We start from the raw sequence: 19,927 nt of genomic DNA, 5'->3' as shown, positions 1-19,927 counted from the left end.
ATAAATATAAGAGTTTCTCAAACTCTGGGTCGTGACCCCTATTGGCATGGCGAGACCTGTAGGAAGGGTCGCCAAAAATTTTAGTAATTTAGTGTTTATTTATGATTACAATAATTTCATTAGTCCAAAGAAAATATCAGAGCAACAAAAGTAACCAGTATCTACTTTAAATTAACAGTTGGTTTTGAATTGCACTCAAACTCTGACTCAAACGTGTTTTTCAAATAGAATGTTAAGCAATATTTATTAATGCTAGCCTAGTTAGGAATAAAACCAGTGTAGATGAACACTTAACCCAAAATCTTTTCCCTCCTTCGCCTCTTTCTTTAACAAACAAGTACCACCCGTATGAATTAGAATAAATTTTCTATATTTCTACAGAAATCTAATTAATTAATGAAATAACGATTATTATAGTCACACAGTTCAATTTTCTATGCACAACAGAATAATTTCAAAAACTTAGATTAAATCCAAATCTAGTAGTTACTAGCAAAAATTGTTTGCTTCTGCACATCAAGCAAAGAAAACTTGAAAATGCATTTGAGCATGCAAAAGAATTGAAACTAACTTTCTATATATCAACATAGATACCAACGAAATATGTAAGAATTATTTATAACTAAAACAACCCAATCTTCTAAACATGAAAGAGTGATTTAAAAAAAATTCAAATAAATTCCAAATCTTTTGAACCATAACTTCAAAACTCTTCTAAACATGAAAGAGTGATTAAAAAAAACTCAGATAAATTCCAAATCGTTAAACTATTACCTCAGATCGTTTGTATTTGGTCATCGAGTTTAAAGCAACAGGTAATAAATTAGTTCCACTACTACGATCAATATAAGTGATAAAAATCAAATAAATTGTAAAAAAATTTTATGTATCTCAACACCGAAAATGGTGGCAACTATCGAACTATCACTTTTCAACCGAAATGGTGGAAAACTGGTGTGGTAAAACGCCATACCTAAATCTAGGATCTAGCGTTTCACTGCCCCAATGTTCTTTTACACTACTTGGTGTAAAGTAGCCGTCACCATTTTTGTAGCTCAATAATACTAAAATTTGTAACTGAGTGAGATTAGATACACAAAAGAGTTAGGTAAAGTTATTTTTACAATACAGCTTAAAGTAAGAATCATTAATTTAGAATGCATTCATACACTAATTTTTATAATGAAATTGGTTTGTTAATCAAACATACGCGTAGCAGAAGAAAACGAATTCGAATTAGGCTTAACAAAATGGAAGCTGATAGAAATTAAATATTATTTTATATCAGTTATTATAGTTCTCAAAGACTTAAGAGCTTAAATATAACTACCCTTACTAAATACTAATAATTTTTACTAAAAATAAAACTACCCTTACTAACTACACAGCTAAAAACATGCATGCTTATTTAATGGCGCATTTTCGTTTCCCTCTGATGAAAGCGTTGAAAGCAAAAACGAACCTTCGTCAGCTCATTCCAGTTAGTAAACAAACTACTCGCGATATTCTACTCCGCGTTTCATGAATTTTTGAAATTGAAAGAGCGCCAGCATTTGCATTTCCGGAAGTGAAAATACTTCTCGTATGGGTGTTATGAGATTTTGGTGCATTCACATTTAAGTATTCAGATTTAAATTACACCCTTTAAATTGTATATAAACGTTCGATTTGGCGTTAATCCGGAATGAAGTGTTCTTTCATAAAATTTTTAAGGTTGTTCAGCATCATATTCATATACAATAACCCCATTTCCTCATGTTCATATACAATTACACCAATTCATATACAATAAAGATATTACACCAGTTTTCTTACAGCGTTATAGCAAATCACTTGAAAATACAATCAACCATGCAAAGCAATTCCACAAAGATGTCATCGAACAATGAACGAACTATTCATCACCAAAACGACTCAATGCTCAAAACATAGAAGAATGATTTCAAAAATTTAGATAAATTCCAAATTTCAAAACCACCACCTCGAATCGTTTGTTTACTGTGCATCAAGTTCAACGCAGCGAGTGGGAAAATCACTCGAAAATTAATACTCCTGCCAAATTAAATGCCATTTCAAGAGGAATTTCAAATCCATCCCACCTGATGGCTCGTGTACGATTCAAAACTAATGTAGATCTGACATTCGAAAGATTGATGCGAGATGGAATGTTTTAAGATGGCGTGCGGTTAAAGAGAGGCTTTAATCCGTCACCTCAATGAATTACGTAGTCGATGCCAAATGTGGCTTATGAGTGGGCAGGTATAATGTAAACAAAGCGCACTTCCCGTGCATTTCCCTGGTTTCGTATTCGAAATAAACACGAATTTGGAAGGTAAATTAAGCATTTGCCACAAAGTGACGACTGCCTTCAGCGACTGACGAAATGGACTTTTACCTGTGCCGACCCCTTCTGCTACCGACGAATGGTAAATCGAATATTTTGTTTATTTATTTGAAACGGAAGGTGATCAATATGCATGCAAATTGTTTTCTGCAATGATGTTTATCAACATCAATCGATGTTTGCGTGTTTTCGGTAAATATAGTTAGGGATTCAAGCGGTTGATAACTTTATTAAAGAAATGAAAATGAATCAATCGATTAAAAAAGGGTATATATAGCAGTTTTTTGGTGCGGCTAAATTTTGATGGAAATCTCATCAAACGATATTACATTTAATAATATTAAACTATATGTGAACATATCGCAAGATATTACGTATGTTGAATAAAGTTATTTTCATTTTATATTTAATGAGAGAAAATTAAATAAAAGCTATAAATTTTAAATGAATTATACTTTCCATGAACTATATTGTTTAACAAAAAAAAAATTTAAATGTTTAAAAAATTTTTAAAAAGCAAATTTAAAAAAAAATTGATATTTTTCAAAAAATTGAAATAATTTGTTAATATCTTTTTATCATTAAAATAGATAATCTTAATTATTATTTTGAATTCGTTATTTATTTTATTTAATTCATTATTTATTTTGAGGCTAGCCTAAATTATTCCAATAAATGTTGTATAACAAAAAGGTCGTGATGCAATATAAAAACGTCTGTATTTTCAATCAATCGGTATTGGGTACGAATCCCAATTCAGCCAAAATTTATTTTAGTAGTTTTTTACTGTCCGCCGATTCTCTTAATTAATTCGGGGAACTTTAAATGTATTGTAAAGATATGTAATTCAAGGAAATTTACTCAAAGATTTTTCTAAAAAAATAAATTCAAAATTTAAGCGATTCCGGATAAAACTACTACAATCCCTAGATGTGCAAATAAAATAAGTACATCTAATCTAAGAGAAAATTGAAGCAGTGCCATTCGAAGACAGCAGATACAAGAAAATAATTTTTCGTTATTTTGTTTACGTTTTTATTAGAAATATTCCAAGAGTAAAAAAAAGAAAAGAAAAATAATCAATAAAAAATATTTTAAAATTATATAATTTAAAGTGAAGTAAAAAATTATGTACAATACAACTCAATGTCTCAACCACTATTAAATAAAAAAAATAATACAAAAATAATGATAAAATTATAAAAAAATAATAACAATTCGATGTTAAGAATTTATTTTTATAAGGAATTTTCTTTGGATTCACAAACATTATAATCGTGCACAAAAATTTTTCGATTCACTTAAAAACTTACGACGTAGCGAAATGCGTAATAAGTAAAATTAACTAATAATTATTAACTTATTAATAAATTTTGACCATGCTTCTGACTAAACTATTGGAACAATCCGTTCCATATTGTGTATTTTCGTGGTCAAAAATCCAAATTCGTGAAAATCAAATCATTAGAACAAAAGTTATTTGCTGCGTAATGACTGCTATCGGGGGAAGGGTAAAATTTTTAGAGAGGATTTTTAAGAAGAAAAAAAATCCCTTTTCTCTGGGAAAATAACTTGAGTCGTGGAAGGTTTGATATAATGATTTGATATCGTCGGTTAGGTTTTTATTCTGCACACAGCTCAAAATGCGTGTTTACGATAATAGACACAGATCTAAATGCGTGTTTACGAAAATGGACACAGATCGAAATGCGTGTTTACGATAATGGATACAGATCGAAATGCGTGTTTACGAAGATGAACACAGATCAAAATGCGTGTTTACGAAAATGGACACAGATCAAAAGGCGTGTTTAAAACATACCCTTACAAAAATTTAAGTAGTTTTTGAGGTTTATTTGAGGCACCAAGGTTGATTTGAAGTTAACTTCAAAAACAACCCTTAAAAGATCAACCTCTCAAGGTGTATGAAGTTGTTTTATTCACACTGAAGGTTGTTGAAGATCTACCTTAGGGCAACCAGCTTAGAGAGATTATTTTTGAGGTGTTCAAGCAATTTTTTTTACACTTCAAGCGAATAAGTATATTTTATGTGTGAATAATTTCACCCAATCTCAACTAAAAGTATTGTTGAGTTATATATGAGTATGATTTTATGAGGTGTAAATGATATTTACTAATGAGGAACACAACCTCATTTTCTACCATAGGAGAATTTTTTACATCTGTCATCCTCAAAAAACACCTTACTTTTTCAAAGGGTAGATCGAAAGGCGTGTTTAGAAACTGGGCACAGATAATGCGTGCATAAGAAAATGGACGCCAAAAAACGCGCTTTTTCAATGTTCAACCCATATTTAACAATTAAATGAGGAATTTCGTGCTTACTTTTCCTCACTTACTTAAGCACTAAGCACATCGGCATCCCGAACATAATAGTTGTTATTTTTCAAGCGATATCTTCGAATTCAGAACTCTGAATGTTCTTAAATACTTCCATTTAAGCTGTGCCCATTTTCTGAAACACGCATTTCCAACTATGTTCATTTTCTGAAACACGCATTTTAAAGCTGTGTCCATTTTTACAAAAAGGTATTTTGAAGTGTGTCTATCTTCTTAAACACGCATTTCGAGCTATTTGCATTTTTGGAAAAAGTCATTTAGAACTGTGTCCAGAAATAAAAGCTCACCGACGATATGTCTGTAAAGGATTTTGGATATGATCAACCAGATTATTTTCAGAATTTCAATTTTCATTTCCAACAGATATTTGTTGCAAATATTCTAGTAAAGAATTTATAAATGGCATGTGTTACTTTGTATACATCTTGTATGATGATATTTTCCATTGTTACTATTATTAAATCTATTAGCGGTTTATAAATATAAGAAATAAATTAAATAAAAAAATATATTATGCAAATATATAAATTTTAAAAAATGTTGGGAAAAAATTCAATCAAAATATACTGCAAAAAGAAGAGAATAATTTCAAACCAACAAGCAAAAATTTCTTTCAGAAAAATTGAAACGACCCCTGGGTTTGAACTACTGCCCTCTAGAACGAAAGATGCTTTTCTCTTGGGCTACTAAGATTGCTGCAATCATTTTCTTCCTATTTCATGCATCATAAAGAGTATTTTTTTTTTCGGAGAGGCACAATTAACATAGGAACTATACTCAAGTGGCCTTAAATAACGTATACGAACTCGAGGCCTCAAAATTTATTTGTAAATTTGAGTCATAACAAAACGTTATGTTTAGCTTGGTGCCATTTTCTTATCAAAATAAGTGATGACATTTAAAAAAAAAAGTATTTGGGAAGATTAAAAAAGGTAAATTAAAATGATGTAAATATTATATAAATATATATATATATTCGATATATATATATTCGATATGGTATTAATGTATATGCATTCACAAACTTCATGCTTCAATGTTCTGTAATCAGGGATTGTTTTTTATAAATGCATTCGTAAATTTTAACTATAGTATTCGTAGTAGGTTTTAATTATTGAAAGGTTTTATGTATTGAAAGGTTTTATGTATAAAAAGGTATAAAAAGGTTTTATGTATTGAAAGATGTTACGATATTTGAGCACAGTTTAGTTTTGTAGTCTGTGTTTGTGATAGTTGTGTATAAAAAAAAATCATAAAAAATGCTATTTTCAAAAAATTACGAGTAAAAGTATAAGTACTTAAAAGGGTACACTATAGATAAGTACAAGGTTTTGAAACTTTTAATTATCTACTGGGTTGGATTCACTATCTCAAGAATAAGGAGTTAAGCAAATCGGTTAATCTACTGTCCGGAGCTTCTGTTCAACGCTTGGAAATAGTTCAGACTTTCCAAAAAAAAAAACAACAAAAAAAAAACAACCTAAAAAGAGCTTAAACTCATTTGTTCTGAACTAAACATGTAAATTAAAACAACGTTGTAGGTAGACTATCGTCATTTTTAGCAACATGATGGTAAGTTGAATTATAGAAGTCAAGAGTCATTTTAGCAGAAAAATTTCCTACGTTAAACAGTAGCTGCATTGTTTAATGGTTTTGAAAGTTTGAGAACATTCGATAAAAAAGAATACATTAATAAATAGTCCTTCAGCAGCTGTTTCTAAGGCTCAATCATTTTACATTCAAACAGTAATCCCCTTAATAACTTTAGTTAGCTCTTACAAATATAGTTTCAGACATGCTGAAACATGCAAAAATTGATGCATTTATTTTTATTTATATGCGCATAATAAACTAGCTTACTACAACTGACTAGTTAATAAATTTATCTTGAAAAATATACTTTCGATAGAAAACTATTTGACTTATCTATTTTTTGTATAAATGCTGGAATACTCAGCTGGGTACCTGGAGTCGGATGGGTAAGAAATTCATTTTTTTCGGACGCGCAATATACACATAATAATAAATTCAGTTAATAAATTCACATAATAATAAATCCGGCTGTATGGGGAGCACCAAAAATGTCAGTAATTTTTACCGATGCGTTAAGTAAAGATTCTACTAAAATCAATAATAAAATATGGTTTCATAATGTATGATAACGCTGTGATAAAATTTTGTTATTTTATCATGATACCTTAAAGCATGGCATTAAAACAATTTATCAGATTAAATTTAGTTTTCAATTTTGTATCTTTAGCTAAATATGTGAAAATAATAACTATAATTGTAAAAATCAGAATTTAGTGTAAGCTGGAACGGAAAAATTACGAAATGAATAATTTAAATACCGTAAATTTTGGTTTTTAGTATCAAAATTAGGTTTTCTCCGCATTTATTTATTATCAGAAATGTCATTACCATTCTGTATGGTAGTTTTACTATAATTTTTTTCTCTGTGTAAAAATCGTTCGAATTTTTTTTAGAAGGGAAGACTTTTTACAAATTTGTATATGATTCTGAAACTAGAAATGAAAGTTAAAGTGCTTATTTTCAAAAGTAACGATGCTAAAAATGAAAACAATTCACGAAAATAGCATAAAGATTGTTCAGTAACTTTATTTTTCGCTTCCAGTGTATATAAAAAAAGATGCCTTCTATCAATTTTAAACAATGCGCGAAGTTTATCGTAAACGAAACTAGTCACAGGGAAATTAAAATTTAAGCAAATATTCATAAAATCTTTTGCATAATGACTAAATTTTCTCAAATTTTATTTTACATAAAACAAAGGAGTTTTATAATTTTTTTTTTACTTTTAGAATTTATTTAGGCTTAATAGAATTTAAAAAAAAATCTCTCATACAAACATAAATGATGTCTAAACAATAATAGAAATGTTTTAATTTAAGGTTTCCATCAAAAACAAATGTATTTATTGTTTCTTTGAATAATTTAAACTAAAATTAATTACTTTTTACTTTTCAAACTGAGTCAGAACTTTGAAATGACGAAAAATGAATTAAAGAAAAATATCGTTTGGTTTATGGAAATAATTCTTCTTTAAAATGCAATAAGTAAATAAAACTTTTATGACATTTCACATTTCATTTTGCACATTTCTACTTTTTAATAAACATTTAAAACAATTCTCTTGAACGATGCTACGACTAAATTCAATAGAAAGACCCCGCTTTTATCAGAAGATGTTTACAGAGAAAAAAAAACTCTAAGTCAATAACTTCTTAAAAGAATTTGTAGAACATACCGAGTGGTACAAACTAATGGAATTAGCTTCTCCCCCCTTCTAAATGAATTAACATGTCAGAGAAATTCATTTCCTTAAAAACTCTCAACAACACATCCCCTCAGAGCTTTCTTTGAACGAAATTCGAAGCATTGGATTCCATTGTATTCCTGTTCTTTTCACTCTTTGTTGTTTAGTTTTCCTTGCTTTCACTATGTGTTTTGAATTCAAAAATTGAGGGGCTACTTTAAATGAGTGAGAATACAATTTGAGTATTTCGAAGCGATGGCTTTTGTTCAATAGCACGCATTTAACAAAAGAATTTTCAAAGAGATCACCTTATAAGCTAACCCACGGAGCGTATTTAGAAGGAATAATAATCAAGAAATGATATTTAATGACAGATAATTGAACCAAAATAGTTATTATTTATTGCTTTTTCACTCATGTCATATAAGAAATCTGTACAAGGCGCAAAGACTGGCATTAATATCTGTTTATAGAAGGCTTTACGATTTCGTGAACAATGTGGTCAGCACTGCGCACATGCCACCTTTGCTTCCCAGGTATTGATCTGGGTAAACTATAAGCCAACTCTGGGGATCGAACCCCACTTTTACAGTTTTAAAATAGTTTTTTTAATTATATATATAGTTTCTGAGATTTCTAATTTAGTAAGAAGGGTAGAAAAGGATTTCTTAAAGACGGCAATTATAAAAATGTTAATTTAAATTGTGTTACAAAATGTTATTAATTATTAATGTTTCCTAAAAATTATCATGAATCATTGTTATTTCTTATAAATATACAAGTAATATTATTGCGACGTAGGAAAAGTTAAATAATTTGTCTGTTAAAAATTTAAACAGAATTTTAATTCATTTTACATATAAATATATGACTTATTAAAAACTAAGCTTAAAATTTTATATATTAAATAAACTTATTATATTATAATTTTATTACATTATTAAAAAAGTTTTAATAACGTAACTATCGCTAGGAGCCGTACGCAAAAATTAGGGGAAAAAAAAATAAAAATTTTCAACATGCGAAATCTTTTATTTTTGTAAAAACAATTTATAGTAATTTTAATTTAAATCAAAAAGATTCCTTTAAAAATATTCAAAATATTTTAAAGGTAAAATATAAATTAGTCTATTTAGTAGAGTTATTAGATTTTTATTAATTTCAATCTTTTTAAAAATTCTTTTAATTTCTATATCCTTAAAATAAATAACAAAACATATTGCTTGAAATAAAGAATTAAAAAATTTCATCTTTAACGTAAAACTTTTATTATTTGTAAAAGTTTTTGAAAAATTAAAATGTAACCCAGAAATAAATAAAAAATGTGAGATTGAAATTAAGAATTTAAAAATTCTATAATTTATGTAAATCTTATAAATCAGTCTTCATTATCTATATAAATTAATATTATTCTCAGAAATAAAGCTGTTTCTTCCTGATTTGTACTCATATCCTAGAGTGACGTCAGTTTGTTTGCTGTTTAATGTTTTCATTAATAAGAATATTAATTAAGAAAATACATGAAAAAAAAAAACAATTTTTTAACACTTTTGCTAAAATTGCAATGAAGAAAAATCTACCGATAAAAAAATTCTTTCAATAAGAATAATACAAGACAAAGCGTGTAAAATCTACTTTGCGTGTGATGGATATGTATGGACGCATATATATGATTAAATCCATCCTTTCTTGGGAATGAAAATGATTGTTTTTTTTCCCGTTAAACAACATTAGTAAACACTATCTATGTTATTTCTAATTTTTTTTTCGAAATTTAATATGAAAAACTATTAAATAATCTTGAAATGAAAAAGTTTTTTTTAGAAAGAATCATTTTAAGCTTTTCTACTTAAGTGACCGTAATAAATTCTTAACATCGAATAAAATCATACAATTAAAAAAATTTATGAATTTCTATAGAAAGTTTCAAAAGTTTTAGTGTTTAAAAGTTCTGCTATTTGAAAATAATGAAAACTTTGTTAAAAAAGTAAAATTTCAAAAGTCATTTCAGAAGTTTTGAGACGGCATTTAACTCAAAACATATTTTTAATATGAGTCAAAATTTTAATAGCGGTAACACCCAAAATTTGATATCATAATTTTTACATTTTTTGATGTTTTTTAAAAAGTATATATTATACAAAACAATAGCCCAAAACGATATTTTTTTTATTTAATTTATTTTGCAAGATATTAGCAATTAAATTTTAAAGCCCTTTTTAATTAAAAAGTATATATCTAAGGATAGAATGATTGGAATTTAAAAAAATGTATCTCATTTTATGCGGAAATAATTGAAGTTTTTGATGAAATAAATATAATAAAGCAAATATTTAAAAAATTTAATTTTTATTGCAAAACTAAGTTGTAAAATGAAAAACAAAAATGTTGTTAATGTCGTACAAAGTTCAAACAAAACCCATTTTAAAGTAAATTCTATTCTGAACAAAATGGCTTTTAAAAAAAAAATGGATCGCAATTCCATAAAAAGTTATAGCTTTTTTCGCGAAACGCTGCACCGCGGCGCACTCTGCCATTCCATTCCGCTGATCGCTCAATCGCGCTGTATCAGTTAATTTGGAGGAAATTTAAAACCCTCAACTAAAGTTTCACAAAATAACAAACATTATGTCAAATATTAAATATATAATTTATAACTTTAGGTGTATAATATTATGAATAATTAGTTATTTATAATTTATTTACATAATTTTTTGAGTTCAAACTTGGAACTAGAAGAATAGATTCTACATTTGAGAGTTTCAAAATTTTCAACTAAATAAGTATGGTATTCTCTAGTTCCATTAATTGTTGAAGCTTTCTTAAATCTTGTTTCCAATTTTTTTTTTCATTCTCATGTTCAGTTTTCGTGCAGAAGTCAAACTGAATATTATCGAAAAATTTACATGCCCAATCGAACAATTCTTTAGGTGTTGTTATATTTTGCGTTTGCAAACTACTCTTTCTTGCTTCCCTCTTCACCGTACCACCAATACCATCGCATGCCCCTTTGCCATGAGAAGTGGCAAAAAAGTGCCATTCTGCATCGATATTAAAATCATTTTTATGATTGAGTAAGTTCATGAAACTATTCTTGTTTTTATACTGTGACGAAGCCCCATCCGAGAAGTTAATAATTGTTTTAACCTTATCACTGCCGTAGATATTTTTTAAATATTGAATTAGTTTACTATTAAATAAGTGCACACTTGTAGTGTCATGCTTTTCCTCTTCCGAAATTATGGTAAAACAATGATGTCTAAGCTTTTCATTTTGTTTACAATAAACAGCATACGGATGTAAAGTTGCTTGCTTATTATACCAATAAAAAGATTGAATAGAATCTTGTATTTTGAAAGCATAATTTTCGGAAAAGTCAAGGGTAACCAGAAACTCTCCATCTTTCAAGCTGTTTTTTCTTTCAGTTAAATAGGCACTTTGCGATTTTGCTAGAAAATCATGTTTCAAGACATGAGGAAGATCTTCGCTAAGTATATTTATAAATTCTTCAATTGATTTAGTTTGTTGTACAAAGCTTCCTCTGCAAAAAAAAATATTAACAAAATTATTGATGAAACATTAAAGATTGTATTTTGTTTGCAATATTGATTAGAATAAGAAAAATGATATGCTTTATTTGTATGAACTAATAAAAAATTGTAAGGATAAATTTTGTAAAAGAAGAAATATATAAATGATTTTAATTCGTAAAAAATCATGTTGTAAATAGATAGAAATATTTATATACCTGTCCGTTTTCGTCCATTCCTTATAACTAACTTGTGTAATAGAATTATCAGAGAAAACATTTTGCAATTTATTACAAAAATATTTAACTCCTGGGCATTGTTTGCATTCTGAAAAATAGCATGCTGGTAGAGGGTTTTCACATATAATATCAAGCAAAGCATCTCGATAAGATGATACGAAAACTACATTGTGTTTTAGGCATTCAGATTTTAGGCCAATGAACTTCAATCTTAAATTTTGATGTATTTTGCAAACACAAACGTTGTGACATCCAGCTTTATTTGCCATAATACACTCTTTAGGTCGCAATTTACGAAATGCATTTAAACTTATTTGTATGTCGATAATTTTTTTCTTAAATATAGCATGCAAATCTTTTAAGTTATTCAGTAACAATCTCTTTTGAATATGCTGTCGACCACTACTAGTTTTTACAGAAATAAAATCTTTCGATCCTGGCATCATGCGACTTACATCATCTGACAAGTAAAACTCATTCACTTTATTTTTTATCTCATCACTAATTGGTTTCTTATTTTTTTTCCGTTTTGGACTGGTTTTGTATCCTCCTTCTTTCCTCAGCTTTTTTACTTTAACTGCCATTCTGTGTGAAATTTGAAAATATTTCTGCATTTTCCGAATGCTAACTTCCTGAGGCAAAGTAGTCAAAATTTCAACTTTTTTGGCATGATTTTTTTCCTGATCTACCGCATTTTTTATCTCTGCAATCAAATTCTCGTCCATTTCAAATGATTTAGATAGTTTTGTTCTCTTTTCCAACACATCAAGTAAGGAGTTTGCCGTTTCATCACCAGTCTCATCAGACACTTTTTGCCGCTTCGATGTATCGTTGCATTCTTGCAAAATTCGCTTTACTTTTTTCAAATTTTCTTGACGGTCAATATTCTAAAAACAAACGTTCCGATCTTTCTTATCGTCAAAATCACACTCTTCATCAGAACAATTCGATACCACATTTTGGTTATTTTCTAAAATTAACAAAACATTTTAATTATTAGAATTATCTAATTTGAAATTAATATTTTAAATTATTTACAAATTTGAGAAAAGACTTACTTTTTTCATTAGTAATTATTACGGGTATATTTTTCTGAAAAATTGTCCGACGACAAGACTCACATATGAATTGATTTATTAAATTTGAAAATACCAAACTCCAATTTTTTGTCACAAGCTTAACATTTTTGTAAACACTTCGATGCTTTAATTTATTCAGCGGGTTGCAGCAATAGTTCACCATTTCTTGATTTTATCTGTAAGTTTATAATTAAATTTCGTGGTAAATATTCAAATCATATTCTTAGAAATGTAATTCTATGTTTTAAAAAAACAATAATTATTATTAAAGTTGATATTACTAAGTTAAATAACAATTGAAACTTACCTTATTTGACAATTATTATCACGTAGATCAGACATCTCCGAATCTTCGATTTGCCTTCACAAACGCTCGTCACAATTCGAGTATTCGCGCAGCACATGAGGTAATCAGCGCTGACCACAGAGCGCGCCCCGTTGCAGCGTTTCGCGAAAAAGGCTAGAACTTTTTATGGAATTGCGATCCATTTTTTTTTAAAAAGCCATTTTGTTCAGAATAAAATTTACTTTAAAATGGGCTTTGTTTGAACTTTGTACGACATTAACAACATTTTTGTTTTTCATTTTACAACTTAATTTTGCAGTAAAAATTAAAATTTTTAAACATTTGTTTTATTATAATTATTTTATCAAAAACTTCAATTATTTCCGCGTAAAATGAGATGCATTTTTTTAAAATCCATTCATTATATCCTTAGATATTTATTTTTTAATTAAAAAGGGTTTTAAAATTTAATTGTTAATATCTTGCAAAATAAATTAAATAAAAAAAAATCGTTTTGGGCTATTGTTTTGTATAATATATACTTCTTAAAAGACAGCAAAAAATGTAAAACTTATGATATCAAATTTTGGGTGTTACCGCTATTAAAATTTTGACTCATATACTTTTTTTTTATTATAAAATTTAAACAAAAATTTACATTTTTACTTCTAAATTTAATCCTAAACACAATTATTCGAAGAATCTTAATAGGACAATAAAATATTAATTACGTTTATCAGTATTCATTATCTATATAAATAAATATTAATCTCAGAAATAAAGTTGAGCTGTTTCTTCCTGATTTGTAATCATATCCTAGAGAGACATCAGTTATTAAACAGCAAACAATATGTTCATTAATAAAAATATTAATTAAGAAAATACATGCATGTTTTTTAAGCACTTTTGCTAAAATTGCAATGAAGAAAAATCTACCGATAAAAAAATTCTTTCAATAAAAATAATACAAGACAAAACATGTAAAATCTACTTTGCGTGTGATGGATACGTATGGACGCATAAATATGATTAAATCCACCTTTCTTGGGAATGAAAATGGTTGTTTTTTTCCCGTTAAACAACATTAGTAAACACTATCTATATTTTTCTTAACAAAGAATTCTCATCAAAGGAAATCTGTTGACAGTATAAAAGCTTTTAACATTAATACCGAGAAACTGAATCTTTTCCAGTTCAGTTGACAAGGTAATGCAAAGTGATGTAAGATTAATGACTTTTTGTACTTCGCGTTATTAAGGTTTCCCTTGGCACAAAACAGTTTTCAATTCAGACACTCTTTTTTTTTTTAACGTAAATTTTTTTTAACTAAACTGTTATGCAACTTACATATTTATCAATCATTTTAAATAAAAAAAAAAACTTCTATTTCAATATTCGGTTGAAGGAGTTCTTGTAAAACAATGACAAGTCACTGTTATTTTTTCTTTCCTTAGTTTAGCTTAGACATTCATCTTAACAGCAACAATGTAACAAGTCACATTAAAATGCTTTTTTTTTCTCTTGCAAGTTTAGTTCTATAGGTTAGAATTTACTTACCTCTACTAAATCCACATAATAAAAGGAATGCAAATTAAACGTTAAGATTTTTGTTTGATTTTATTTCATTCTTTGGTAGTTTATATATTTATCAATCATTTACAGCGTAAAGAAAGATTTAAATAAAAATATTCATTTCAATATATTCATTTGAAGAAATGTTTCTTGTCCCGCAGTGGACTGATCGTTAAGACACGGTTCCCAGCTGATCACCGAAGTCAAGCATCACTGGCTACGGTCAGTGTGCAGGTGGGTGACCACTTGGATCAGTCTGCGTAGGGACTGAGGGTGTGCGGTATTGGTCCTCGTTAAACTGTGCTACCGTAAAGTGCTCGACTTCGCGTGCAGGTCGTCGAGCTACCAAAGCAGGGGTGCCTGCTATCCCATCTGCAGAGGATCAAAATTGCGATGGCATGTCTTCGGATCATCCTCAGGGATGTTTCCCAGACCGTCGCCAATAGCCCATTGTGCAGCTCTAATGCGACCTAAATTAACAACAACAACAGAAATGTTTGTAAAACATTGATAAGTCGCAATCTTATTTTCATACCCTATATATTCATCTTAACAGCAACAATGTAACAAATGAAATAATCAAATAGCGTTAAAATGCTTTTTTTCCCCTGCAAGTTTAGTTGTATAGGTTAGAATTTATTTACTTCTTTTAAATAGACATAATCAAGGTAACGCAAATAAAACATTAAACTACTTATGTTTTTATGGTTATTTAGTCAGAAACTTACATACATATTTATCAATTGTTTTAAGTTAAACCGTAAAAATGATTTAAACAAAAAATATTCGATTTTAATATTTATTTCAGTTTTCTTTTAAAACAATGATAAGTCACCATCTTTCTTTTTCCTTTCTTGTTTATCTTAGACATTCATCAAAACGGCAGCAATGTAACAAATCATATTTTCAAATAACTTTTTTATTTTGTTTCCTTACAAATTTATTTCGATAAATTGGATTTTATTTATTTCTACTAAAAAGATATAATCATACTTTTTAATTTCCTTTTTACCATTGAAGTATTTTAATCACATTTTGAGAAAAGTTAAAAACCAAAGTCAAACGTTCTATGACAGCAGCATTACATGGCCGTTAAAATTTAATAAAATACAATGACTAATATTTACAGGTAATTGGATCAATATGGGAGTTATTGCAATTGCGATATGCTTATTCTAAAACTTATGTGCTTATTTCACATCATATATGATAAATTTGAAGTGCTTATTCAAATTTTTTTTTTACTTATTGAGTTTTTAATCTAAAATGACTTAAAAAACTAGAACTTTTAAATTTTTTTTAATTAACTAAATAAATTAAAAATGTTCGAAAAATTAAACTTTTGTCAAACTTTTAAGATTTTATGAAAAATTAAGTTTTGAAAACAAATGGCTGAAATCTAAGAAAACCAGGAACACAATTTATTCTTTTGTAATAATTCTTTAAGATAACTGTTCTGTTAAAATTGAGACAAAGATTTTAAGTTAACAATTTTTTTTAAAAATTATACAAATTTTCCTGTAATAGAAAGGTGATGCGGTTTGTGGTGTAGATGGTCTAATAGAAGTGTATTGTGAAAACAGGATAAAAAATCATAAAATTTTTATTTTGCTGCAGACATCGAGATGCAAAATAAAAAAGAACGTTATCCAAGTCACATATAAAGAAAAAATAATAAATTTTGCGCAATAGAATTAAATAACAGCCATTGAAGAAAAATACCCCCAATAAACCTGCCATATCAAAAGCCTAAAAGTAGTATTTAATCAAAACTTTGCAGTACAGGATTATAGGCGCATTATCGAAAAAGGATCCTGCCAAAATAAAGCCAATTCAGCCAACCTTACGATATCTCATGTTAATTAAATCACTAAAACTTCGGCACTTCTCATGTTTAAATTTGGCAGAAAATTTAAGGCCAAATTGATGGTTGAAAATTAAAGTAAACCTAACAATGTATATGCTAATGTGATCGAAGAAAGGAAAGTTAAAAATAGATTTTAAAGTTCAGTTGTGACATTGAATAATAATTAGTTATACACTTGCATTGAAATCATTAGTTAGCCGTTACATTTATTGATAATTGAAATATTTACATGAGCTCGTTATAAAATTGAATTAAAATTAATTAAATGATTTATTTACTTAAACTTTTCTCAAAATGTTATTAAAATATTTCAATGGGAAAAAGGAAATTAAAAAGTATGATTATATCTTTTTAGTAGAAATAAATAAAATCTAATTTATCTAAATAAATTTGTAAGGAATGATTTGGAATGATTAAATTTATGAAATAAAGTTTAAAGGCTCGGCAATTTTTAATTTTTTATAATAGCATTAAATTTCTCGCATTTTTTCAAATATAATTTAAAATTATTTGAATTATTTTTATAAGTTTAAATTTTTGAAAATATTTTTATAAGTTTAAATTTTTGAAAATATTTTTATAAATTATTCTTATTAATTATTCAATAAGTTCTTGTAACATAAATTTTTTATTGATATTTACAAGAATCTCAAGCCATCAATCCCTTGAATATAATATAATTTTTTTATCTCAGTATAACAAAGATAACAAAACTTTACATGTAACGTCAAATATAACGTTTATGTTTTTTTGATATACCATTAATTATTTTACTTGGCTGAACAATTTTCTGCATGACGCACACGATAAGTCAAAGAAAGACGAACAAATGGTATAAAATGACGATCAAGTCACATTAAACTATAAATTTAAACAGTTATAGATCCAAAACAATTTAAACTCGCTTGTTAAAAGAAACGAAAAAAACTGTTTCAGTTTCTTTTGTGTATACTACTAAGCAGAAATGTTAGTTTGAAAGGAAATATATGTTTATCTACTTTAAATCATGATAAAATTATTTTATTTCTCCATTTAAATACAATTTCAAGCGAATGTTTTCGTAAAGAAAATCGGTTATCCAGATAAAAAAAAATGGTTTGGCTGAAGAATGCTCAGTAAAAAAAAGAGAAAATAAGAGAAATGATATTTATATAAATGCAATAAATTACTGTAATTTTTAAGAACAATAGAAAAAAGAGGAAAATAGAGAAATGATATTTATATAAATGCAATAAATTATTGTAATTTTTAATAACAATAGAAAAAGAGGAAAACAGAGAAATTATACAGGGTGATTCTAAAAATATGGGAAAAATTTTAGGAAGTGATAGTACACACCCAGACAAACAATTTTTTATCAAAGAATGTATGGTTGAAAACAAAACGCAAAGGTGCTGGCGCATTTGGAAAGTATTTTCATGCAAACGAGAAAGCTCCATTCCTATTGCGAGTTACTGCGCTACGTTATTTGTCGCCAAGCTTTCGGCCGCTGCAGGGAAAGTTCGCCTATCTTTTCTTCGCCGTTGTACCAGCATAGCCGCTGCCGGCCACTGTTTTGAACACTTATTGTAATCACATGCCATTAAATTTTCTTTTATAACTTAACTTCATCGTTCTTTGTGTATTTTTGCCTCATGTAAGAACATAAACTTTGACGCCCTCCAGCACAGGGGTGGCGAACCTTTATACACCAACGTGCCATTTTTTTCTAAAACATTGCTTAATGAGGTCATAGACGTGCCATCAAATATTTTTGACTTCGTGATTATTGGAAAAATAATAATGCTAAATACTATCAAATCAAAACTCTTTAATTACATTGAGAAAAAAAAATACATTTTGCCATGTCTTAAAACAACTTAAAGTAACATCAGTGTGACTTCTGTTGTTGCAGATTAGATGACAAATAACTTATAATAGGTTGGAAGATGTTAGTTTAAGCAGGACTGTTAATTTTTGTTGCTAGTTATTTATTGTTAGCTTGCTTTTTATGGTTATTAATTGTTTTTTCAGCATTAATTGTTAATTTTTTTATTAATAATTGTTTATTATTTTGTTTGTTTTTGTGAATTTTAATTTAATTGTTTCATATGCTTCATAGTGTAATAACATTTGTGATTGGTGGTGTGCCCAAAATAGTGTGTATCGTGCCATAAATGGCACGCGTGCCATTGGTTCGCCATCCCTGCTCTAGCGGTTTTGGGTTTTGTTTTCGACCATGCATTCTTTGATAAAAATTGTTTGTCTGGGTGTGTACTATCACTTCCTAAAATTTTTCCCATCTTTTTAGAATCACCCTGTATTTATATAAATGCAATAAATTATTGTAGTTTTTAAAATTTTTTTAAATAAAATATTGTTAAACAAAATTTAATCAGAAAATGAATCCAATTTACTAAAACAAAAGAGACAAAGAAGTAAATTAACAATTAAAACATTAAATCAAAATGGAAAAGTGCCTAAAGCAGTTAAAACCAAATTTGCTTTATTTTAATATACATATTCAAACAAACAGTTGAAGCAGGAAAAAGTAATAAAAAGCAATAAAATAAAAGAAAATGCGTGTTTGTAAGACAGCACTTCTTCAGGGGACACACGGTCTACAAACACACAGGAGCCTTTCTGTTGTCAGTGGAAAAACCAAAACTGACAATGCCCCGAGGCCCCATAAAGGATAGACAAATAAGAGAAAATCATTACCAGAACTGAAAAGCACAGAAAAATAATGAACCAGCAAACACTACTTAAGAGTACATTATTAAGACTTAAAAATGAAACGCTTACTATTAAATAAAAACAGTTACAGTTAGATCAAAATAAAACATAAATTGCCGAATCAGTAAGAAAATATTATAAATAAATCAAGTGCTGACACCTATTTGAAATTCTTGAACAACGAAACAAAATTATTCAATGAGCAAAATTTTTTTCTCAAAAGTGCTGCCATCTGCTTTGGAAAAAGAAATCCTTAATTTCACTGCATAGGCCCATTTATGCGGGCTTCAATATCGGCCAAACTATTTGAACGTTTTTAAAATATTTTGAATTAAAACATCATAATTATAGTAATTAAAAAGAAAATTATTATTCTTTAAGGTAATCCTGAAAGCCCCAATAGCTGTAAGAAAATCTGTTTTATTATTACAAATCAATTTAAACCGAAGACTTTGAATCGTAACAATATTCTTAAAATTCTTAAAGTAAAGGTTGGAATTAAAATGTGTTAAACGAATCACATTAAACTTAAAATCCCTTCTTTTATCGTATAATCCAATGAAAATTTTATTAAGAAAGCTGTCTCACAAACACACATTTATTTTATTTTATTGCTTTTTATTACTTTTTCCTGCTTTTACTGTTTGTTTGAATATC

The 19,927-nt window shown here is 27.9% G+C and overlaps 1 protein-coding gene across 1 annotated transcript in view; it reads left to right on the top strand.

Annotated features, from left to right (window-relative positions):
- Nucleotides 1-2,293: 2,293 nt before the first annotated feature.
- LOC107449963 (uncharacterized) overlaps nucleotides 2,294-19,927 on the top strand; it is a 354,659-nt gene continuing 337,025 nt past the window's right edge. Inside the window, exon 1 of the mRNA XM_087166351.1 lies at nucleotides 2,294-2,426. Coding sequence (XP_087022477.1) covers nucleotides 2,384-2,426 — 43 coding nt within the window. The 5' untranslated portion in view covers nucleotides 2,294-2,383. The remainder of the gene's footprint in view (nucleotides 2,427-19,927) is intronic.

The sequence above is a fragment of the Parasteatoda tepidariorum genome, chromosome 6 (assembly GCF_982258835.1).
Source record: "Parasteatoda tepidariorum strain Cologne lab strain chromosome 6, Ptep-v5.0, whole genome shotgun sequence".
NCBI lineage: Eukaryota > Metazoa > Arthropoda > Arachnida > Araneae > Theridiidae > Parasteatoda > Parasteatoda tepidariorum.
This window is presented reverse-complemented; position numbering and strand designations above follow the sequence as displayed.